The sequence below is a fragment of the Chiloscyllium punctatum genome, chromosome 1 (genome assembly GCF_047496795.1).
Source record: "Chiloscyllium punctatum isolate Juve2018m chromosome 1, sChiPun1.3, whole genome shotgun sequence".
Classification (NCBI taxonomy): domain Eukaryota; kingdom Metazoa; phylum Chordata; class Chondrichthyes; order Orectolobiformes; family Hemiscylliidae; genus Chiloscyllium; species Chiloscyllium punctatum.
In genome coordinates this window covers 16,779,869-16,806,154 of record NC_092739.1, presented here as the reverse complement: position 1 = coordinate 16,806,154, position 26,286 = coordinate 16,779,869, and the positions used below count along the sequence as shown (strand labels likewise).

At 43.1% G+C, this 26,286-nt stretch overlaps 1 protein-coding gene across 4 annotated transcripts in view; it reads right to left on the bottom strand.

Annotated features, from left to right (window-relative positions):
- The window catches only part of fstl5 (follistatin-like 5), a 505,241-nt gene that overhangs the window by 464,958 nt on the left and 13,997 nt on the right, over window positions 1–26,286 (bottom strand). For 3 of the 4 annotated variants that reach the window (XM_072573289.1, XM_072573184.1, XM_072573249.1), the window contains exon 2: window positions 11,178–11,316. In XM_072573289.1, coding sequence (XP_072429390.1) covers window positions 11,178–11,306 — 129 coding nt within the window. In that variant the 5' untranslated portion in view covers window positions 11,307–11,316. Of the gene's footprint in view, window positions 1–11,177; window positions 11,317–16,731; window positions 16,808–26,286 lie in introns of all 4 variants that reach the window. The other variant, XM_072573241.1, reaches the window with a different exon arrangement.

Here is a 26,286-nt window from a genome sequence, read left to right as displayed (position 1 = left end):
TTCAGTGGTCAAGGACATTCAGCCTCTGATCTTTGGATACGCAACCTCCAAGGTGGTCTTCGAGATACACAACAATGCAGAATCGCTGAGCAGAAAACGGATAGTCAAGTTCCGTACCCTTGAAGATGGCTTCAACAATGATCTTGAGTTCATGTCGCACCACATGTGACCTCACCACACTGTTCTGTATCTGGAAAATCTTCCTTATGATCCTGTTTTGTCATCATCACCTATAAAATTGTTAGAATCTCTACTATTATAATGTGGGAATTAACACCCCTCTGAGAATGAAAACCAAAATACCCGAAATGGAGCACCTTGCCCTATAATTTGTGACAGGTGTGTGGAAAAGGGTGTAACTTGCTCTTCAGCAATTAAATAAAATAATTCCCTGACACTCACTTTAAAATAAACAAATAACAATTTATTTATCTAACCCTAACACTGAACTAATTAACTAAACTATTAACAAACAGAATAAATCCCTTCTGACTACTAACTATTCCTGAATAAAGCAGGATTCTAATGGTACAAGATTCCAATAAATACAAGTGCCACTTATATTAAAAAATAAAGTAGAATTTAGTCTCTCGAAATTACAGTCAGGTTACATGTCTTCTAGAATGTTCTGTGCCTTCTCAATTGATTCTTCTACCAGCAATACCTTCTCCAACAATTTTTCTGTCAGGAGCATGACATGGTCTCATTCTCCCGTCTCCAATACACCTCATCCTTCTGGGCACCCAGGCTGGTCCATTGCCCACCCTTGATCTCATTTCCAACTGCCTCAAACTGCCCACACACCTCCCCAACTCCAGCCTCTCACCCTTGCAACACTCAGCCCTCCACTCCCTCTGTTCCAACCCCAACCTTGTCTGTGGGTTTGATGGTGACGGAGGGCACAGTGGTAGCTTGGTCCACCAACATCCATACCACTGAAGCCAGGCGCCAACTCAAAGATACCACCTCCCACTGCCCCCTCGACCACCAACCCACTTCCCAGTCACCAAACTATCATCTCCCAGACCATCCACAACCTCATCATCTCTGGGAGATCTCCCATCCACTGCCTCCAACCTCAGAGAATGAGAATCCTGCAGCACCTGGTTCTACCTCTTAACCAAGATCCACAAGCCTGACTGCCCCAGTTGACCCATTGTCTCAACTTACTCCTGTCCCACTGAACTAATCGCTGCATACCTTGACATTGTCCTGCCCTCCCTTAGTCTAAGAAGTCCCCACCTACCATCGTGACACCACCCACACCCTTCACTTCCTCCACAACTTTAGTTTCCCCGCCCACCCCAATGCCACATCTTCACCATGGACATCCAGTCCCTGTACACATCAATCCGCCATGATGAAGGTCTCCAAGCCCTCCGTTTCTTCCTCTCACACTGCCCCAATCAGTACCCTTCCACCAATGCCCTCATCCACCTGACTGAACTGGTCCTCACCCTCAATAACTTCTCCTTCCAATCCATCCACTTCCTCCAAACCAAAAGGGTAGCCCTGGGCACCTACAAGGACCCCAGCTATGCCTGCCTCTTTGTTGGGTACATGGAACAGTTTATCTTCCACAGCTACACCAGCACTATCCCTCACCTTTTCCTTTGCTACATCACTGAATGTGTCTGAGTTACATCGTGCTCCCACGAGGTTGAACAGTTCATCAACTTCACAAAAACCTTCCACCCTGACCTCAGATTTATCTGGACCATCCCGGACATCTTCGTCCCCTTCCTGGACCTCTCCATCTCCATCTCTGGCAACCGACCAAACACAAACATCTACCTGGACTACATCTACTCCCACCCTGCCTCCTGTAAAAATACCATACCTTACTCCCAATTCCTCTGCCTCCATCGCATCTGCACTCAAGATGACCAATTCCACCTCAAAGTCCCAGACGATCTCCTCCTTCAAAGACTGCAATTTCCCCTCCCACGTGGTCAACGGTGCCCTCCAGTGCATCTCCTCCACTTTCCTTAACTCCACCCTTCAATCCAAACCCTCCAATCGAAAGAGGGACAGAAGACCCTTGGTCCTCAACTTCACCCCACCAACCTCTGCATACATGGCATCATCCTCCCCCACTTCTGCCACCTCCAAACAGACCCCACCACTAGGGATATATTTCCCTTTCCACCCCTATCAGCCTTCTGGAGAGACCATTCCCTTCGAGACTCCCTCGTCAGATCCACGCCTCCCCACCAGCCCACCCCCAACACACCCGGCATCTTCCCCTGCCACTGCAAGTAGTACAAAATCTGTGCCCACACCGCCTCCCTCACCTCCATCCAATGCCTCAAAAGGATCCTTCCACATCCAACAGAAATTTCCCTGTACTCCCACACACATCATCTGCTGTGTCCGTTACACCTGCTGTGGTCTCTTCTACATTGGGGAGGCAGGACGCCACCTTGTGGATTGTTTCAGAGAATATCTCTGGGACACCTGCACCAACCAATCCCAACCCCCTGTGGCTGAACACCAACTCCCCCTCCCATTCCACCGAGGACAAGCAGGTCCTGGGCCTCCTCCATCGCCAAACCATAATCACCCAATGCCTAGAGGAAGAGCGCCTCATCTTCCACCTTGGGATCCTACCACCACAAGGGATCAATGAAGATTTCACCAGTTACCTCACTTCTCCTCCCCTACCTTATCCTAGTCCCAAGCCTCCAACTTGGCGCCACCTTCTTGACCTGTCCATCATCTTTCCTACCTATCCGCTCCAGCCTCCTCTCTGAGCTATCACTTCCACCCCCACCTTCCTCTGCCTCTCATTCCCAGCTACCTTTTCCCCAGCCACACCACCTCCCATCTATCTTTCAGCTCCCCCCATCCCCCACTGCCCCAAAAGCCTCATTCCTGATGGACGGCTTATGTCCGAAACATCAATTCTCCTGCTCCTTGGATGTTGCCTAACCTGCTGGACTTTTCAAGCACCACACTCTTGACTCTGATCTCCAGCATCTGCAGTCCTCACTGTCTGCTAGTTTAAGTTATGCCCCAAGATACTAAAACCCAATCGAATTTGAATTTTACTCTTTTGACAACAGTAAACATGATCCAGTGTCTTGGGGTATAGAAATTAGGCATTTTGAACATCTAGCCAGACAGGCCAATAGCACCTACCACCATACAAACTGCCCACAGATTCGCTCTCTAAAAAGGTACCTTTTTCATATGAAAGGTCTGTGCAGCAGAAGACTAAAGAAAAGACCCAGGAAGATACAGAGAAGAATCCACAGCTGGCTGGTTTTGAAACCTTTTTTTTTGTAAATTTAATTGGATCAGTATATTTTTATAGAGTGGCAGGTAAATAAATCATTAAGACAAAAGGGGGCTTACAGTGTAGATAGTTGTTGTTTAATGTTTTTTTTGGAGGTGAAGAATAAATTGTTAATTTTTCCCTTAGATAATGGCATTTAGGGACCTCTCTGTCACTTGTACTTTAACAGATTACAAGGCGAAGTGAGCTTTTCTGTGTGTTCGGTTGAAATTAGCAGAAGGGTTTACCCCATGTCATAACAGCTCTCTTTTGTCACCATGATTTGGCGCCATTTTGAATAATTTAAGAAGAAGGAGAGAAAACTGCAGCTTAAACAGAGATCAGAGATCATCGGTCTGGAGCCAGCTAATCATCATCAACCACACCTGCACTGCCATTCCTCCTCGACTGTTTTGTTGTTTGCTACACTAGAGACCCAACCAACATTGAACTGTCTGTCACTGCTGGGTAGATGCTTCTCTGTCACTGCTGTACTGCCACCTGCGCTGGACCAACCAACATCAGAGTCGTGCTGGCCCATCTCATTAACATCACTGTGATGCCCTTCCACTATCACTTTGCCACTGCCAGCACCAGGACCAATCAAAGGCAAAATCACTGATTGGCAGGCGCCATGTTTTGGTGCTTGGCCTAGCTGCCTGATGTCACCCTTGTTTGTGAAGCAGCCTCCATTTCTGAGGCCAGGTCTGGTGCTCACCCTGGACAAGCGAATAAGGGCTCGATTGAGGTCCATGCTGGGCCCACTCTCCTTCAGGCTGGACTTCATTGAGGGGGTCAGCCTATATCTGAGAGGTTTTGTTTTTATCATTCACTCTCTTCATTTGCAGCATGGTCTCAACCAGTCCAGGCCTGAGTGTGTCAAGTGCAAAAGGCTGCTTCTGGTGACTTTAGGCTAAATGGCCATTCTGACTGTCTCGATCTCTGGATTCTCTTGACTATCACACAAATGAGAAATGTGGTACATGAATTTCGGTGCCAGCTTGACACTAGGTATATAGTCCCTACATCTCAAAGACTGAAAGGAGCTTCCATTGTTTGGTGGGGTGGGGGAAGGTTCCAGAGCTTAGGGTCGAGAAACTAAAAACGTGGCCACCAAAGTGGAGAAACTAAAACAAGTTGCGTGCAGGAGGTAAAAATAGTAAGAGTACAAGCCTCTCAGAATGTTTTAGGGCCAGAGGACATTATAGAAATAGCAATGACCAAAACCAAGAAAGGATTTTAAAATAAAGGATCATATGTCCAAAACCAAGGCAAAGCAGAGTTTAAATATGGTTGGATGGATGAAAGAGACATTTCTGGGTAACAAGTTTTCAATAAGTTTAAATTTGTGGAAGAATTCATTTAGCTGGCTGGGAGACAGTTAGAATCATCAAACCCAGAGGCGCCATAGACTTGAATGTTTCTGCAAAAGATTGTATGACAGGCGATGCAATTAGGCTTTTTTTTAAAATGGAGTTGGTGTGTGAAAGATCACTTCAGGGTCAAATAGGATGGCAAGGTGGTGAAAATAATTATGGAGTCTCAGACGGTGACCATGGAGAGTGATGAAGTTGGGTATTTAAGAACAAAGTGTGCATTATGTGGGAGATAAAGCACAGCTGCAACAGAACTGCTCCAGATTCCAGACATCCGGAAGGACTATTGTTCTGGGGATATAGGTTCACAGTCTCAATATCCCACCAGAGGAATTTAAATTCAGTTACCAGAATCTGAAAACTAATCTGCGTAATGGCAACTGTGAAGCGATCACTAATTGTTAAAAGGAAAATATTATCTCGATGACTGATGTCCTTCAGGAAAGGAAATTGTCCACCTCAATCCAACACTGGCACCTCCACACCATGACAGATAAGATATGGATGACAAAGTTAAAAATCGCACGACACCAGGTTATAGTCCAACAGGTTTATTTGGAAGCACTAGCTTTCAGACGACCGCTCCTTCATCAGGTGGTTGCGAACTTTAAGATCATAAGACACAGAATTTATAGCAAAAGTTTACAATGTGATGTGACTGAAATTATATATTGAAAGGACCTGGGGTTGTTTGTGGCTGGAGAGTTTTTGTTATGAAGAGAGATTGAATGATTGGGGGGGGGGAAGGAGTAGATCTGAGCAACATGAACAGATTTTTTCCCTTTGGTGAAGGAATCAAAGTCAGAGAGGGCACAGATTTTAAAAAGGGGCAGAATGTTTAGACAGAATATCAGGAAAACCATTTTCATCAAGCGTGTGGAATCTGGAACTCACTGCTTGACAGGATGATAAAGGCAGAAACCTCTGCAACATTTAAGATGTATGCGGTTGTGCACTTGCAGTGCCAGTGCATACAAGGCTAAGGGCCATGTGCTGGAAAATGGAATTACAACAGTGAGGTGTTTGTTTTTAACTGGTGCAGACCTGCACAGGGCCATTTTCTGTGCTAGAGACCGCTCTGACTCAAGACCCACAGTAATGTGGCTGACTCTTAACTCCTTTTTGAAATAGCTGACCAAGCCACTCGGTTCAAAGGCAACTACAGATGAGCAACAAACACTGGCACATCCCATGAAACAGGATTTTTTTTTTGTACAATGAAACCTTCAGACAGTTCACCAATAGATATTCAGCCTGCCCAACAAATATGAGAATCATGCCACACTATTCATTTCACATTCTGATCCTGTCAAATAGATTTATACAGTTAGTCCAACAGATGTGAAGTTACTGTTAATTGAACTTTACTCAATCTAATCTTCTGTATGTAATTAGCTGTCTCGAAGTCATGACATATTGGCTAAGTGCCAATGAGATGAAATGCAAGGCCCTCTTGATATTGAACCTTAGACTTCACTATTTCTGGAGGACCCCATCAACAATGTTCAGAGGGAGGACAAAGAATTCAGGCCAATACTGCAAATAACAACAGTAAGTAGATTCAAAGGTTATGTCCATGAGAGAATCGACACAATGCAAATTCAGGATCCTGGTTGGAGATCTTTCTGTAGTCATGGGGACAAGGGTAGGAGATTTGGGATCAAGGCAGGAAGAAAAAGGGCTCAGGGCATGAGATCACGAGGTAATCGGGTGCCTTGTGATCTGAAGTGGGAGGATTTGATTATCTGATGAACATGTGGAGTATGACTTTGTTCTCAAACTTCTCATTTTCTTGTTTGTTTTGTGATATTCACAGGCTACTTGAATTGAATTGGCTTGTTTCTTCTGTGGGCGAAATGTGTTTCTTAGGTATGTTGAATGCGTGGTGGGAGACCAATACTACAGTGGGAGCGCAAGGGAGAGAAGAGTTCAACACTTCAGAACATTTTCAACCTTGAATTACATTTCTTTGTGTACTTATCTGCAAGTTGTGAACTTATACTTTTACAAAGAATTCAAGTTAAAGGATTAACTGACAGCAATCATTGAATTTGATTAAGTAAGTTAGCTTCACAACTGATTTTCCATACTGCCACTCATTTGAGTGGTGGTACATTATCGGTGTTTCACTATAGAGTCACAAAGATGTACAGCACGGAAACAGACCCTTCAGTTTAACTCGTCCAAGCCGACCAGATATCCCAACCTAATCAAGCCCCATTTGCCAGCACTTGGCCCATATCCCTCCAAACCCTTCCTATTCATATGCTCATCCAGATGCCTTTTAAATGTTGCAATTGTACCAGCCTCCACTAATTCCTCTGGCAGCTTCTACCTTTGAGCCAGTTCTGTATCCAAATGGCTAGTTCTCCTTGTATTCCATGACATCTAACTTTGCTAACCAGTCTCCCATGGGAAACTTTGTCGAACACCTTACTGAAGTCCAGATATATCACATCTACTGCTCTGCCCTCATCCATCCTCTTTGCTACTTCTTCAAAAAACTCAATCAAGTTTGTGAGACATGATTCCTTTGCACAAAGCCATGTTGACTATCTCTAATCAGCCCTTGCCTTTCCAAATACATGTACATCCTATCCCTCAGGATTCCCTCCAAACTTGTTGCCCACCACTGACATCAGGCTCACTGGTCTACAGTTCCCTAGATTTTTCTTACCATCTTTCTTAAACAGTGGCACCACGTTTGCCAACCTCCAGTCTTCCGGCACCTCACCTGTGACTAACGATGACACAAATATCTCAGCAAGGGGCCCAGCAATCACTTCCCAAGCTTCCCACAAAGTTCTGGGATACATTGATCAGGTCCTGGGGATTTATCCACTTGAGTTTTAAGACATCCAGCATCACCTCCTTCTCTAATATGGTCATTTTTCAAGATGCCACTCTCTTTTTCCCCCACATACTATATCCTCTCCACAGTAAACACTGATGTAAAATACTCATGTAGTATCTCCCCCATCTCCTGTGGTTCCACACATAGGCTGCCTTGCTGATCTTTAAGGGGTCCTATTCTCTCTCGAGTTACCCTTTTTCCTTAATGTATTTATAGAATCCCATTAGATTCTCCTTAATCCTATTTGCCAAAGCTATCTCATGTCACCTTTCTGCTTTCCGGATTTCCCTCTTAAGCGTACTCCTATTGCCTTTGTAGGCTTTTAAGGATTCACTCGATCTATCCTATCTATACCTGGCATAGGCTTCCGTCTTTTTCTTAACCAAAACCTCAATTTCTCCAGTCATGCAGCACTCCCTACACCTGTTAAGTACCTTGGTGCAGTTTGTGATTTACTGTATATTGGTTTGCAAAGGTTATACTAATAACCGATAATCAAGATCAGTTGTGTTGGATAGTTTGAACTTTACTTGCAGCATTAACTACTTATAAGACCATGGTATCCCAAGTCACACGTACATGGTCAGGGGTCTCTGCTTAACCAGCTGACTATCCTGACTCCATTACACAAATAAAGTGAATGCCGGTGATGAGGTACCTTTGTATGATAATGCCATCATATTATGCAACAGTATCAAAAAGGTATATGCAACTGCCATCTGAAGTGTATGCCATATGTCAAGACACACCTGAGAAAGTATGCTGACACTCAAATCTGACTACTTCCAAAAGACATCACAAAGGTTTAAGGTTTATTTCAATTCCTCAAAGTCCTCCATTTCCCGGTCTGATGACCTCAAGTTAATGGAAAACACTGACCAGGTTTTCGGTCTTAACTTCGTTCCAACCACAGGCAAACAAAACATGAATTATCAACTTAACTCTGCCCCTTCTCAACATCAACAGGTATAAATATTGTGGGGTAGAATATAGAACAGTACAACCTAGAAAACGGGCCTTTCAGCTCACCATGTCTGTGCTGACTACGATGCCATTTTCAACTATGACCATCTGCCTGCACCATCCGTACCATGCTATTGCCTGGCTGATCAGGTGCCTGTCTAAATTCTTCTTAAACATTGTTATCCATCTTCCCTGGTAGTGCCTTGGACATCTCCTTGACATACCTTTCCCCTTTCACTTTAAACCCTAGCATTGAAATTTCCAAAGTCAGAAGTCACACAACATCTGGTTTTAGTTCAACAGGCTTATTTGAAATCTCAAGTTTTCGGAGTGCTGCTGCTTCATCAAATGAAGTGGAAGGAAAAACCACAAGCACAGAATATACATAATGGCAAAATAATTCCAAGTAATTAAAAGTGTCACCAGGTAAGTACAAATAGTATGAGTGAACACTGGGGACAGGTATGTAGTTACACTTGGTGTTTGTCTACCATGGGTCTATGCACAGTTTGATGCATTCATACACAAAAGGTGGCCATCAGGATGGAGGTTGTGTTGGGTACACTCCTTCTGGAGTTTTATACCTGGCGCTCCTTCGGACCCACTTCATTTTTGACTTCCAGTTGAAGTGGAAGATGGCTTGAGTGAGTGCAGTGGCACAGGTTCAGGGAATAGGCCACACCGATGCAGATAACAACAACAACGCCAAGAGTACCTCACACTCGATGACCTGGATTTTATCTGCAACTGAGAGGTAGCAGCTTTTCTATCTGCCTATGCTGACCTATCACTTCGATTTTCAACCCAGGGCAGCATGATGGCTCAGTGGTTAGTGCTACTGCCTCACAGTGCCAGGGTCGCAGGTTCAATTCCAGCCTTGGGTGACTGTCTGTGTGGAGTTTGTACATTTTCCCCGTGTCTGTGGGGGTTTCCTCCGGTTTCCCCCCAACTTCCAAAGATGTGCAGGTTAGGTGAATTGGCTATGCTAAATTGTCCATAGTTGTTAGGGACATTAGTCAGAGAGGGGTGGGTTACTGTTCAGAGGGTTTCTGTGGGCTTGTTGGGCCAAAGGGCCTGTTTCCACACTGTAGGGAATCTAATCTAATCTCCTGCTGTTCCAACATGGGGTAAACTCTCCTGCTTAATTTAAAACCAGCAACACAGAAAAGATTTATCCCATGCAGTAATCTGTGAAAATTTGATAAGCCAAGAACTAGTTAAAATAAAAATTAACAACTTTAATAATTCCCTGTTACACATTAAGAAGTAACTAACAACTATTTACAACTCCTTCCTCCAATCCATCTTTTACCTTCCCTTCTATAATATTAGTCCGATAAAACTCCCAAATAAGATTTACCAAACAACACTTTTTTATCTCTAAACCAGGCAGCTATCAGTTTTCTCAGAATTCTTGTCTTCCTCTTCTTGGGAAGTCTGCTTCCTAGGTTAGTGATCGAAGCTATTAAGAAAGCCATTTTCTGGGCAGTGTGCAGAGGTCATTGGCTTGGTAGTCCTCCACCCAGCTGTTCAATTTTCCCCAGTCTTATACCCCAAAGCATCAGATTGTGTCATTAGCTTTTAAGTTTGTCAATAAAACAGGATTGGAATTTGGCATTTTTTGGAGGGATAATTTAAACTGATTGGCCCAATTCAAATCAGTTTTGTCATTTCCAAGCAACCAGCTACATGACAAAATAACTTTCTCCCATAGACGCTGCGTGATGTGCTTATTTTTAATAACCAACATCTGCAATATTTTATTTTGGGTTTGCTCCCGGGATTTAATCTTATTTTGCAATTACTCTTGGATTCAGATAACAAATCAGAAACTAGTTTTAACACACTTTCAAGCAAGTGACCCATTGAACCAAGACTGCACTCTCAGAACTCAGCAGGTTGATGAAACAATTCATTTTGTGTATTCAACTTGTATTTGATTTTAATGTTTTTTGGGAGAAAATGACAGCATCATTTGGTGTGATCTTTTCATGCTGCAACTGTGACCACCAGACGTCACGGATTATGCATTTTACTAAGAATTTGGCTCAGCTTTTTAATGGACTTTGGGCCATACTGGTTTCTTCTCTAAGTATTTTGTTGCATACCGTCTGGTTTCCATGCTTTTATAGTTTGCAAGAATTTGTACATCAGTCTTTCCCAAATGCATGCCACATGTGCATGTTAAATACATTTTTAATAACCTAAGGTGGTTACAATGTCATTGTACATTGCATGACAAATCATGAAGACAGCAGGTTTCATGTGATAAATAGCTTATTTGTAATATCACAATGAGCCGAGTAGCAATGCAATTTGATTTCCCATTTCTGGCCCCAATACATTCCCTGAGATAAAAATGAAAAAAAAAAGAGTGTTATTAGTTATCATATTATATTGAAAAATAAACTAGTAAATGGTGTTTTGTGCAGCACAATGGCCTCTCTTTCACACTGAAGGATAAAATACATATTTTAATGAATTAATACCACTTGAGGATATATAGGAATGATGCCAATGCAATACCTTCTTGTACAACGGTGCAAGCTTCTGAACTGAACAGTTCAGAATAATATTTTACCTAATACAAGAAAGAATATTGTCAACTCAGGACATTCTAAGTTCTTTCAGAACTAAAAAAATGCAAACCTTGGCACAGAAAAAATACATTGAAATAGCAATAATTAAAACAGAATGCAACAAATACCTTATGTCGTAAACGCACCAACGGTGGATAATGTTTTGGACCATTTCCTTCTTTAGTCGGCCAGCCCTCAGCGTTCAGCAAGATATTGTTAAGCAATAAAAGTAATGACCATGTCTCTGGTGTCATCATTGATCTATTCCTTGAAAGAGAAAAGATAATAAATATAAGTCAATTATTTATCACAAATATTTTTACAAGAGTCAGCAATGAAGTGAATACCTATCACAAATAAAAAGGTGTTGACTGTAAAAGCAGGGAAACAATGCTTCAACCTTTAAAAAAGGAGGATATGACAGTTCTTAAGAGGTTGAAGAGATTTCCAGACTGGATTGGGATTTCAGCTTAAGATTCTGTACTAGACCATCACCTTCCTTCCTTCTGGCTGTCAGTTTGGAACCATACATCAAGAGCATTTCCGAACTGATAGCCAGACTACTGTGACCACTAGGACTCATAACAGCACACAAACCAACAGCCACTCTCAGACAACTCACCAGAACGAAGAACCCGATACCCAACATGAGCAAAACCAATGTAGTGTACAAAATCCCATGCAAGGACTGTACAAAACACTACGTAGGACAAACAGAAAGACAGCTAACGTTCCGTATCCATGAACACCAACTAGCCACAAAACGACACGACCAGCTACCCTTAGTAGCCACACACGCAGATGACAAGCAACATGAATTCGACTGGGACAACACTACTATTATAGGACAAGCCAAACAGAGAACAGCCAGGGAATTCCTAGAGGCATGGCACTCATCCACAGATTCAATCAATAAGCACATCGACCTGGACACAATATACGGATCACTGCAACGGACAGCTGGAACTGACAACCGGAAGCGGCAGATACAAATCACTATAAATGCCGGAGGAAAGATCACAGAAGCCCTTCACAGGAGGCTCCCAAGCACTGAGGATGTCACCTAGACAGGGGACCAAACGTCTGCAACACAATTTCCCAGCTCGGTGAACAGAACCACAACAACGAGCACCCGAGCTACAAATCTTCTCCCAAACTTTGAAGTGGTAACCTTAACGTGTCTGCATTGCCATGCTTCTCCAGCTGTTGCTGTTTGATTTCATACAACCTTTTTAAATACTGGTCACGATGCCCAATACTTCTTTTTCCACTGGGGTGTACTTGTCCTCTGTCTTTGTTAGTGACCTCAATGCAGCACCAACTCCATCGAACACCAACGGCAACGGGAACCTCAGGTTGAAATGATTCAACACCCCTGACCTTTTCAGGGCAAGCTTCATCACTTGGTAAGTCTCCTCACAGTCCTGGGTCCATTTCTGTGGGTGCAAATTTCCCAGCAGCCAATGCAGGAGTTTTAGCACGGTTGCCAGATCAGACACGATCTTACATAGTTAATAACATCCCAAGAACAACCTCAGCTGACAGATTTGCTGGTCTTGGGTCCTTCGTGTCGGCCTCCATCTTTCTGGGTGCCTTATGTAGTCCTTCACCATCAAGTAGATGGCCCAGGTACTCTGTGGAGTATTTTAAAAGCTTACATTCTTCTCTTCTGTGGGCTATGCTCCTGCAATCCTTTTAGGGTTTCCACTAGATTTTTCAAATTCTCCTCTTCAGAGGATCCAATAACCAAAATATCCAGACAACATTGGACACCTGGAAAACTACTTAAAATGTGGTACTGGGTCCTCTGGAATACAGCCTGTGCTGATGTGATGCCAAAAGGAAGGTCACTTGTAGAGGCACAATACCCTGTGCATCACTATAATCAGAAGGGGGGTTGTGTTTCCATTGCAACTCCCATCAGCGACACAATCTTTAAGAGTTTGCTTCTCCCAGCCAGTGCACTGAAAAAGGTCCAGTGAATGAAAATTGGTCTTGATCCACACACGGGACTGGGTTAACTATGTCCTTAAAGTCATCACAAATCCTCACAACGCCATCTATCTTTAAGACTGGGATGATTAAGTTGGTCCACTCACTGGGCATTACTGGTTCCAATGCTCCCAAGTCTGTTAGTTGTTCCAATGCTGCCTCCTCTTCAGACTCCGTGGACAAGCCTTCTACTTCAATCAAGGTTAAATTTCTACTCCTTTCATTTCCCCTCAGGTTCTCTTGAAGACACCTTTATACCTGTCCAAAGTCTCCTGCAAACTCATTTTACAGTCCACCAGTCGATTAACCACACACCCCAATTTAACTTTAATACAAGGCCTAATAATGCACCGTAGTCACCTTTTGGCACGTTGATCCCTTAGCTGCACTTTTACCTGTAAATAGCTTCTGGTAATGGTGACTTCATGACCACTTGCTCAGTGTATGTCCATAGTGTAATCCTGGCAGGCTTCAATGGCACTGCTTTTCACGTTTCCCTATTTGTTGAATTGGGAATCAGAGACACCGCCACACCTATATCCACTTCCATCTCTACTCCCTTCTCGTCTAATTTGGGAAGAACCCAGAAATTAGTTTCAACTTATACGGACAGAATATTTAACTGAAACTCTGATGACTTTGGGCCTTCTGCTTGTCCTGCAGACCCAACTGACCCCTAGTCTAGTCCCTGGCTGACACTTGTGACCTTATCCTCTACGTCTCCTTTAGATAGCCTTTCGCTTGCGTGTGATGTACCTGGCAAATCTGAGCAACATGGCTGACTGTGTACACTGGCAGCACTGCGTTTCTTTTGCCACAACGACAACATTCTATGGTTAGTGCTGCACTCTGCTGAGTTTTGGCAACTTCTGCACCCCAGCCGTCAATCGTGCTGCTTCACTGGTGGTCAGCTCTATTTCGAAAGCTGCCTGAAATCCAGATCTCTCCTGGTTAGCAGCTTGAATTCAACGGCTTTGTTTTGGAGGCCCCAAAACAAAACAGTCCCGGAAGGCTTCTTGGGAGTTCAGTGTTCCACTGACCTCTTGAAGGTGGCTGGAAGTTATGTGATGGCTCTCCTTCGTGCTGTACCTTCTTATCAAAATGGAGATGTTCCACTATCATCAATGGTGCAAAATAACTCAATACTTCGAGTAGCTCTGCATAGGTTTCTCTGGTTGCACCAGATGTTTCAGAATCATAAAAGTCTTGTTCCCAAAGTTATTCAAGATAACCAGCATCATTATGTCTTTTTCCACTTTGTTCATCTTTAAGTATGAATTAATGCATTCTGTCAACAGAATCCAATTTTCTGTCCCTTCGTTAAATGGTGCCATCCCTCCAAACTGGCACGCCATTTTGTTTACCCACCTCTGACATCCAGCAGCCATTCAAGGCCTGAGTCTCTCAGTGAATGCTCTCCATGTTAGCAGCAGCCTTACTGTGTTCACCTACTATTCTTTCCTGGCGCCGAATGCAGCCAGAGTCCACTCACAACTGCTCTCCGCACTGAATTCGGGAGCCCCCAGGTGAGTCCACTCCTCTTCAGCCATCGGCTGCAGCTGGAATCGCCTCATGACTGCTGCCTCACTTGGCCCACTGTCCAGCTTAAACTATTCTTCCCTGGAGTCAAGCACAGCCTGAGAGCCCTCTCGACCAACTCCCTTGGTCTGGTCTCCTCAATTCTGTGTAATTTTCAAAATCCAGGTGACATTCTCCCTTCTGACAAAAAACACAGCTTGAGGGCTGATTCCCAGTCTCGTTGCAAGTTGATGATGTGTTTATGGTTCACTGGAACCCTAAATAGAACAGGGAGTCCTTTGTTGTGCATCCTCTCAGCTCCAGTCAGTCTTAGACGGCCTCCCCTCGCTCCACCTCCAGGTCACCTGACCTGGTCTCAAAAAGGCAACACACGCCCAAAGACACAGAAGGTACTTTATCTTTAATTGACCCGGTCTTTTCCTGTCAATATCTTGAACACTTTGATTATACCATCCCTTCCACCTTCCTAATTCTATTGAAAATAGGCCTAATTTGCATAATCTCTTTGCAGAACCTCTGGAATTCAGATATCATTCTTCTGAACCTAAGTTGTACTTCTTTAAAGGACAATGTATCCTCCCTGTGTACTCCAAGTGGGGTCTAATTGGGGTTTTGTTAAACTGCAATTTGCTGTACTCAAGTCCCTTAGATATAAAGGCTCCCATTCAGTGAGCTTTCTTGATTATTTTCTGCATCTCATTGGGATATTTTAAAAGATCAACCTGAATCCACAAACCTGTTTGGACATCCACCGAATTAAAAACTTTATACCTTCTAGAAAAACCCCTGACTGTAGTCATTGAAACAAGGGTCACGTAGATCTCATTCACTATGTAAAGGCATTAAATTGGCATTATGGATCAACTATTCCTAATAGGAATTATTGAAGTAAAATTTAAAAGCTGACAGTTTCTGTAATGAACATTCAATCTGTGATTCCAGTTTAATGTCCAAGTAGTAAAAATGGAAATTTATCATGCTGATTTCCCTTCTTGCTTTTGCTTTTCAAGTTGTTCAGATTGATTGAGAAGAGCTCAGTCTTCATCTTGACTCCTCAATGGGGTATTTAACAACCACAAAATTTCAGATGGGTGGAGTCCATGGGAGGACAAAATATCCCCAATTGAGCTAAAACTTCTTAAGGTTATCACGTTTCTGAAAAGTGCAATACCAGATATGGATAATGTTCACTGCTGACCTTAACAAACATCGATGTCAGGTCAATGTCAATTTATTTGTCTGGCCAGCCCATAGCTGCTGTGCCAAATTTATCTGAGGTAGAAGTGCAACGTGAGCAATAAATCTGACTGTGTATAAAATAAGCTGAATTGTTATGACAGCTGTCTTCCACTGTTGAAGCCAAATATCATAATTTCTTTATTAACATGAATTTGCCATCTACAATTTCTGGCCTTTCTTTACCAACATTTTCCACTAAACATTCACATCCATAGTTTTGTACCTAATTTCTGATAGTAAAATCATGATTTTTTGATAAAACTCACTCAAAATACTTGACAAGAAAATCTAGTATGCATCATTTTCTTAGTAATTGAAATTTCTGGATTTGCATTTTCCTCTTCCAAGTCTGTTTATGCTCAATGGTCTTAACAGCTACTAATTTGGTACTGGGAATGACCCATCACAGCTGGATATCTAGGAGCAAAGCAGTCAGCGAGTTTTGAGAAGATTTGTAGCTCAGGTGGAGGTTCTGAATGTAGGTTTGCTCACTGAGCTGGAAGATTCATTTTCAGATGTTTCGTCACCCTACTGGTAACATCTTTAGTGGGCCTCAGGCAAAGCACTGTGTGAAAATGCAGGATACATGAATGCCAACTAGTCACAAAACAACATGACTCTCTCACTGGTATCCTCACATACAGATGGGGAAGGACACCACTTCAACTGGAACAACACATCCATCCTAGGACAAGCCAAACAGAGACATGCACAAGAACTCCTAGAAGTATGGCATTCCAACCGGAACTCTATCAACAAACACATTGAGTTAGACCCATCTGCCATCCCCTGAGAAAAAGAACCGGAAGTGACTTCATCACAGAAAACGACATCACCACAGGAAATGACATCACTGACCCAAAGAAACCCAAACGTATAAGTAGAAAGCAGGAAATTTCAGCAGTGCTTTACCTGAAGCCCACTGCAGATGTTATCTAGTAGGGTGACGAAACATCTGGAAATGAACCTTCCAGTTTAGCGAGCAAACCTACATCCAGAAAAGCAATCATGATAGTAAGGGGAAAAGAGGCTGCGTGTTAATAAGAAAATGAACAATGGAACTTATAGAAGGCTGGGGTTGGCAAACAGCTCATAAGAACAAGCTAGAAGAGTCTAGGTACAGCTCATCATATTTCGTTTCAGTATTGGAAAATAATTCAATGCCTTCATAGCCATCCATTATTTCCATAATGTTCACCTCACACAACTTTATCAGTATTTCTTTCACATCAAAGCGAGCACTTTCACATCTTCAGCAACCCCCTCCTGCAATTTTTGTGATGTAAACAATAGCCAGAAATGCTCATTTGCAAGGAATTGGACAGAGTCAGAAACTCTGGTATTCTGTGAGCACAGTGAAGAATGACAAATTGAGAATGAAGCAAGGAAAATGTCATTTTGCCCAAGCAGAAGAAATTCTCCCTCCAGCTTCATTCAATGTCAAAGTATAAAATGGAGCACAAAGTTGTCCACTCTAATTCTTCACAACATTGAATTTTAACTATATACATTGGCATATAGTTCTTTCACATTTAAACTTCCACAACTTTTTTTTAGTATTGTCTTCAACACACTTTCCTAAAATGTTTATTTCTTTTTGTCTGTTGTCTTAACTGGAAGCGTAAAAAAAATCTCAAAAGTGAATCAGAAAGGAAAATTACAGTATTGAATTGAACTGAATTTATTGTCACATGTACCATGGCACAGTGAAAAGCTTTGCGAGCAACACAGACAGTTCACAGAGTTAAGTAACAGAGAGTAAATATTAGGTAAACAGCGGCAAAAAACAAAAACACAGGTACAGGCGAATGTTAAGTGATGGTGCATCCATTCAGTACCCGAACAACAATAGGGTAAAAACTGGTGGGTGTGTTCAGGCTTCTGTACCTTCTCCCCGATGGTAGAGGTTGTAGAAAAGCTATTTGATCAGAGGTAAAAATCGACAAAAATATTTTTACAAGGCAAGTGGAGGACTTCAGAAAGAAGGTTCAATCTAAGTTGGACGTTGGATTGTAACAGAGTGGTTACAGATGGGCTACCGTGGATGACAGCGGATGTCCTCATGAAAGTAGCACTAAGGCAGCAGATAATGCTTCTAGTAAAAAGTGTCATTTCCAATGAAATCTCAACCCTTTCAGAATTAGTTCGCAAAATGTTTATCACTCTTGGTCGGGCTCGGATTCGTCTGATATCGTACTGATTGCTTCCACGACACCCCTGCATTGCTTCCTGATTTGCCAGTCTAAATGCTTCTTCAAACATTTTGCTGTTTCACTTGACCATTGGTGGCTGCCAATTTTTTGGACACCTCCTCTACCCTTGTTCTCTGTTCCTTCACTTTTATTCTGCCCTCTAAATTGTCCCCACAGGCTCAAACCCTAATCTGCTTCCCTCTTCCACCAGCCTCCAAAACACACAGTTATTGTTCATGTCCAATTTTTTCCCACTCTCTCAGCCTGCTTGATTTGAAGACTTTGTTTTGTCAATGTACAGCATACTACCCTAGAAGACTAATTAGTTAAAAAAGGAAACAAAAAAAAAGCTTATTTTGGTTTCATGGATTATTGTTGAATTTTAAGAATGCAACATTTTCCAGAATGGCACTTTCTAGTTTTCCTAGAATATGGGACCTCTTCCTATTTTCAAAACTGAATTAGGACCCGAGATTCCTATCAGGGGAGGGCACCGGCTGAGTAGTATTATCACTAGACTGTTAATCCAGAGGCCCAGATAATGTTCTGGGAATGCAGGTTCAAATCCTGCCATGGTAGTTGGTGGAATTTGACTTCAATAAAACAAAATCTGGAATTAAGAGTCTATTGATGACCATGAATCCATTGCCAATTGTCAGAAAAACACATTAATGAACCCAATGTCCTTTAGGGAAGGAAACTGCCAACCTTACCTGGTCTGGCCTACATGTGACTCCAGACCCACAGCAATGTAGTTGACTCTTAACTGCCCTCTGGGCAAATAGGGATAGACAATTAATGCTCAGCCTAGCCAACGATGCCCTCAACCCATGAATGAATGTAGAAAAAAGAAGATCCTGGAATCTTTTCCAAGAATCCCAGTGCTGTGATAGAGGGCTGAAATTTCCCATTTTTCAGCCAAGTGTTTTTTTGAATGCGATTCATAGTCGGTAATCCACCACGTTCCTGTAATCTTTTCTCACCTCTTCTTCACAACACAAAGGTAAGTCTCACCATCTTCTCTCTGCTACCTCTCATTCACAAGGCCACGACTCACTCTACCTCGGTTGTTGCACACCATACGGTTCACATACTACAACATGCATTATTCTGTGTAACAGGTTCCCTCAACTAGACTCATACACCTCATTCTCCCACAATTAATAATACTCAGTCACTGGGGTCATCTTACCATCCCTCCTGCTCTACCACTGACAACTCTGCCATCCACTTCCATCATACTCAATCCTTCCATTTATCTCAATGCAGGGCCATCTCCTATACTGGTGTCTTTACAGCACCCTCACTGATGTACCTGTAATCCCTTGACTTACTGTGGCAGTAGTCCTTGGCCCTGTTCAGGACTTTGTATGTATGTACTTCATGTGTAAATGTCAGTTTCCACATAAACTACTGACACATGCTGTACTTGTAACATTGACCTAGCTCAGTGCCATCCAGCAATCTGTCCACCCAGCACTCCAAACCACGGCAATCTGCCACCTCTCTCTATGTACTAAAAAAAGCAATGCTTACCGCGGAGGCAGGTATCCTCCAAGTATGACTGCAGTGAGTGCTAGAAAGTAGGTTACGATGCATCCTGTGTGCATTAAATGCGCATTGGGTATCCATGCATTGAAGGTGACCTGGGAGAAATCATGAAAGTCAGAAATGTCCCCGATTTTCAAAAGAAACTTGCTGGAAGGCTCAAGTGGATGGGAGGTGGTCGGACAGCATTCATGATAATCTTTCTGTGGATTCTGGGTGGGAAATGCTCACTTACATGGATGAAGGGTAGAAAAGAATGGTATCCACTGAGTAAATGGGGTAATTGTGGTGAAGGCAATTGTCTGAAGGCCCAAAGTAGCAAGTGGCAAGCTGCAGCCACCAGTTACCCATTCTGATCTTCACACCGTGACTCGGTGCTGTCCTGTATCTCAGGGAAGGAGGCAACAATTGGGAGCTCCAGAGAAATGAGTCGAGATTAGTTAACAATGAAATACAAATACTGGATTAGTGGTGCTGGAAGAGCACAGCAGTTCAGGCAGCATCCAACGAGCAGAAGTAAGGTTGTTGCCACTCATTAGGGAGACACCAAATTCGGATTTTCCCAATTTTGCTGTATTTTCACCAACTTTCAACTCTGGCCATACCTCTCAAAGCAGTTGGGATTCTGCCTGGGGGCCTTACTAATACACTTGGCAGAACAACTCAGTTCTTGCAAAATTCCTGACCACCATATGATGGTCCATTTAGTTCTAAGGCGCAATTTATTTTATTTATTCATGGGATGTGCCTCTGATGAGATTAGATTACCCACAGTATGGAAACAGGCCCTTCAGCCCAACAAGTCCACACCAACCCTCTGAAGAGTATCCCACCCAGACCCATTCCCCAATATTTACCCCTGACTAATGCACCTAACACTGTGGGCGATTTAGTATCACCAATTCACTAACATGTGGGAGGAAACCCACGCAGACAAGGGGAGAATGTGCAAACTCCACACCGACAGAAGAAGTGGGAATCGAACCCGGGTCCCTGGTGCTATGAGGCAGCAGTGCTAACACTGAGCCACCATACCGCCCCAATGTGAGGTCAGCATTTATTGCCTATCTCAAATTTCCCTGGAGAATGTGGTGGTCAGCTGACCCTCTTAAAGCTCTGCACTCCATAGAATTCCCTTCCAAAAAGTTGTGCTATCATTTTGACCCAGTAACACTGAAGGAACGGCAATATATTTCCAAGTCAAGATAATGTATGGGTTGAGGGGGTGTACCATTCATCTGCTGCCCTTGTCCTTACAGGTGGCGAAGGTTGTGGGTTGAAAGGTGTTATTGGAGGAGCTGTGGTGAGTTACTACAGCCCCCCTCCAGGAAGGGTTGAAGAAGGGCTCATGCCCGAAACGTCGATTCTCCTGCTCCTTGGATGCTGCCTGACCTGCTGTGCTTTTCCAGCAACACATTTTCAGACCTCAGGGTGAGGCCAAGACAGATCATGCACTTGATACTTTGGACAGAAAATGAATGAAAATACTTCAGCCTTTCTTTTGCACTGGCGTATTGGGTAAGCCAATAGTTTATGATTGAGGTACGATAGGGTCTTCAGCTGTCATGAACAGGTCTGTTTCCCATTGCCTACTAATGACCTGGGCATTGGAAATGACAAGGAGTTGCATTTTATTCCTTTCTTGAAGGGTGGGACAGTCTGGAGTTAAGTTTGCTGCAACAGTAGAGACACAGCCAAGCCAATGTCAAATCATCCAGATTCAAGGATTGATCTCTGTGCCCCAAAACATCAGTCAGTCTTCAGTCACGAATAAAGCATCTCTCACCCTCACTGCTTAACCCTCCAACCCCTTCAGCCCCCACTCTCTCTCAACAGTCATCGTCCACTTTACAAACAGACCTCACAAACCACACATCTGCAGCCACTGAAAAACTCAAATTCGACCAAAAACAAAATGCACAAGCAAAAAAGCACAAGCAATTCAAAAGACCTTCTGCACAAATAAGTGATGTATCAGCAGAAAGGATTGTGGAAGTGAACTTTTTCATGCTGTGGCAAAGTGAATTGAGTTGAGTTATCTTGACCCTCGGTATGAATCAGAACATACAGAACTTGCTAAAAACCACGTGAGGCCTTCAGATCAGGAGACACACTCAAATATAAGGAATCCAAGAGTGACCTTCTCAGAGCCATTAAGACCGTCAAGGACTAATACCGATCCAAAACTAGAGACCCAGACAGAGACCTGGCGACTATGGCAAAGACTAAATGCCATGACAGGTTCTAAAAAGAGAGACAGCAGACGATGACACATCCCTCCCAGATCATCTCAGTGCCTTTTACACTCAGTTTGAGCAAATTTCAGCGAAGCGGTTACATCTATTCCGACAAGTCCTGACGAACCTATTCGAACAGTCATTGCATCAGAGGTCAGATCAGTTTTCCTTTGTGTGAATCCAAGGAAAGTGATGAGACCAGACGGAGTACCAGGCCGTGCACTCAGAGCATGTGCAGATCAACTGGCAGAGGTCTTCTCGGATATCTTCAACCTCTCCCTGCAGCAGGCCACTGTCCCTGCCTGTTTCAAGAGGGCCAACATCATCCCTGTGCATAAAAAGGTTCATGCAGCATGTCTCAAATCACTACCACCCAGTGGCCCTGAAGTGCTTTGAAAGGCTGGTCATGGCATTAATGAACTCCAGCCTCCCCACTACTCTTGACCCACTCCAGTTTGCCTATTGGACCAACAGATCCATGTCAGATGCCATATTATTTGCCCTTCACTCCTCCCTAGAACATCTTGACACCAAGAACAGCTACATAAGAATCCTATTCATTGACTATAGTTCAGCCTTCAACACTTATCTCATGACTACACGAAACCCCATTCTCTGCAACTGGATCCTCAGTTTCCTGACCCACAGGCCACAATCAGTTAAGATTGGGGACAATATTTCATCATCACTAACCCTCAACACTGGAGCCCCCCCCCCCCTCCCCCACAGGGGTGTGTACTCAGTCCCCTACTGTACTCACTGTATACCCATGACTGTGTTGCCAAATACCAGACTAATGCTATTTACAAGTTCACCGATGACACCACCATAGTCTGTGGAATCTCAGATGGTGACGAAACAGACTACAGATGGGAGGTGGAAGACCTGGAAAAATGGTGCACTGAGAACAACCTAGCTCTCAATGCTGGCAAAACCAAGGAACACATTATTGACTTTCAGCAGGATGTTACTCATGCCCCCTTACACATTAACAGCACAAAAGGTGGAACAAGTGGAGAGTGTCAAGCTCCTGGGAGTGGTCATCCACAACAAGCTTTCTTGGACTCTTCATGTGGACACACTGGTTACAAAGGCCCAACAACGTCTCTTCTTCCTCAGGCAGCTGAGGAAATTTGGCATGACGGTGAATACCCTTGCCAACTTTTATGGGTGCACCAACGAGAGCATTCTGTCTGGATGTATCACTACCTGGTATGGCAACTGTACCATTCAAGATTGGAGACGGTTACAGAGAGCGGTGAACTCGGCCTGGACAATCACAAAGGCCAACCTCCCATCTATAGAATCCATCTACCAGGCCCGCTGTCAAGGAAAGGCCGCCAGCATTCTCAAAGATCCATCCCACCCTGGCAATGTTTTTCTACAACCTCTACCATCGGGGAGAAGGTACAGAAGCCTGAACACACGCACCAACTGCTTTCATAACAGTTTCTACCCTACTGCTATTAGAACACTGAATGGATCAAACTCTATTTGCCTGTACTTGTGTTTTTGTTTTTGCCACTGTTTACCTATTATTTACTTATTTATGCTACTTAACTCTGATCTGTCTGTACCGCTCGCAAGACAAAGCTTTTCCCTGTGCCTCAGTACACATGACAATAAATTCAATTCAATTCAATTCAAGCCACTTCAGTACACAGAGGATATCTATTATCTTTTTCAGAACTTATAAATCTGTAAATCAAAAGAACCAAAAATATTTAAACAGGCTCCCAAATACAGAAATCCAGAAGTTCTGAAATTCATACTTTTTGGGATACCAGCAATATTTTAATTGCAGCGTGAGGAGCTCTTGACACATTCCCCTTTCCTAGGCAGAGGTGGGTACTGCACATGCTGGAGATTAGAGTCTAGATTAAAGTGGCTCTAGAAAAGTACAGCAGGTCAGACGGCATCTGAGGAGCAGGAAAATCGACATTTTGGGCAAAAGCCCTTCATCAGGATTTATCCCTTTCATCTCCCATTCCCCTTTCCTCCCTGGTTGACTGAGACTCAGATGTGGGATGCATATACCCACCACTTTGTGGCAAACAGTTTTTTTGTTAAATACCCAACACCCACGCAATCCTGAAATTCTGGCTGACTACATTTGAATGCACTATCAGAAGCATTTGTTGGTAGTGCTGTGATGTTATTTGAAGATAATTTAAAACTGAATACAAGTCAACAGAAAGCAATTCAAATACAGAAGAACACAAAGAGCTTCTCTTTTGTCAAAAAAAAGTCAGTGAAAAAACCTATCGAGCACAACTTACAACTAATAAATTTTAAAAATGAATTACCCAAAAAAATGTAAATATTGAAAAAATGAAACTACTACAAGCAAACCTAAAGTTAGGAATACACAATATAGTAATGGACAAGGAGAACAATTCTCTGTCCATTTAAGTTCATCGGCTGGAAATCTACCAGGCTCCCTTCTCAGGGTCCTGCTCATATAACTTCCCTTTTATGTGCTGATCCTAAAATACTCCATTTCATTTTTCCTCATCCACCAAGGATTTTGGATCTAAAACCTTTCCTGTTGACAAATTGCACATGTATACAAAAGGTGTTTTGTTTTAGCTGACATCTCTATGGGACTCAAGAGTACATGCAAAAACATATGCCATGTGATAACCAGACAAATTATTTTAAAAACAATCATGACATACATGGAGGAAGAGGAAACCTAAAAAAAATTTTTCAATATTTACTTTATTAAAACATTCAGTTAAAAAAAAGGTCTAAGTTATAGGCATCCACTGTGATGAGTTTTTTTTTCCCCTCATTGCTCAGCAGGATTTGTATTTGCAAAGATACCTTTGTAATATACTGTGTTGTTGGTTTTCGATATGGTAATTGCTGTTTTGTTAGACTAGACCATGGCCAATGGCAATCACTTCAAGTTGCCTGCCACTGGAGATTCAACAGTGCGCATCTGGCTCATTTTTTGTAACAGAGAAAACCGGTATATTTTGAATCACGTGAATACATGGGGAAATAAAATCCCTTTAGGTGTGCGGGAGATAAGTGATAGATAAACAATTTGTATCTAAAGCAAATCCTGGAGTGTGGTGGGAACTTTAATGCCTCCTTGTAGTATCAAAACGATCAGAACGTTAGTTTAAGTCCTCGTGTAAAACAGGGCACCAATGAGAAATATTTTGTCAATGCAGTAAGAAGCCCACCTTAAGTCAGGAGATTTCGACAGTGTGAGGAAGGAGCTCCCAAAGATGTATTACATCATCAGATTTTGCATTGACCCGCATTATACAAACACCAAAAGCATTGGTCTCACAAATTCTATCCTGGACAGAATGAGCGACAAAAAATTCAACCCATCCGTTTACTGCTCTGTGGGTCTACTCTCGATCATCAGTAAAACGACGGAAGGCGTCATCAACAATGTTGTCAAGCAGCATCATTTAGCAATCAGGAAAAACAAAGAGTGAGGGGAAACTCAGCAGGTCTGGCAATACTGGTGAAGAGAAAAGCAGACTTAAAGTCCAGTAACTCCTTGTCGAAACAAATATAGAAACTTAAAAGGTGGGAGCAGGAGTAGTCATTTCACTCTCAAGCCGGCTCGGCCATTCAATATGATCACGGTTGATCATCAAGCTCAAAACCCTAACCCCACCAATCCCAACATATCTCTTTAACCATAAGAGCTAGAAAGCACAAGGCTTTGGCTTCAACTTTCTGTGGCAGTAATATTCCACAGGCTCACGACTCTCTGGATCAAGAAGTTTCTCTTCATCTCAGCCCTCAGAGTAAAAGGAAGACTTTTTAGAATGGAGATAAGGAGAAACTTCTTCAGCCAGAGAGTAGTGAATCAATGGAATTCACTGCTACAGAAGGCTGTGGAGGCCAGTTCACTGAGTATACAGGGAGAATGGGGTTGAGAAGTTTATCAGCCATGATTTAATGCCGGAGCAGACCCGATGGGCTGAATGGCCTACTTTCTGCTCCTATTTCTTATGGTCTAAAAGTTTTATCTTTATCCTGAAGTTATGACCCCTAGTTCTGGACTCTCCCACCTCCATTAGTCATTGTCTGCCATGCAGAAAGACGGGGGGTGTGGGCGGCGGGGGGGGGGGGGGCGGTGGCAGTGGATGGGAACATATGCAAGGAGGCAAAAGAGAGGACTGCAGATGATGGAGATTAGAGTCGAGAGTGTGGTGCTGGAAAAGCAATACAGGTCAGGCAGCATCCGAGGAGCAGGAGCATCGAAGTTTCGGGCAAAAGCCCTTTGCAAGGAGTCAGACGAAGGGGAGTCAGGGATAAGAACAGAAAACAGAAAAGGGAAATAAGAGAAATGATAGGCAGAGGAATTAAAGGCCAGTGTCAAGGCCTCAGTTAAAAAGGTGGGAATGGGACAACTTAAGGTTGTGCATGAACACATGGACTATTTGAAATAAAATTAATGAATTAATCATGCAAATTGGTGTAAATAGCTATGATAAAGTTGGGATTACAGAGACATG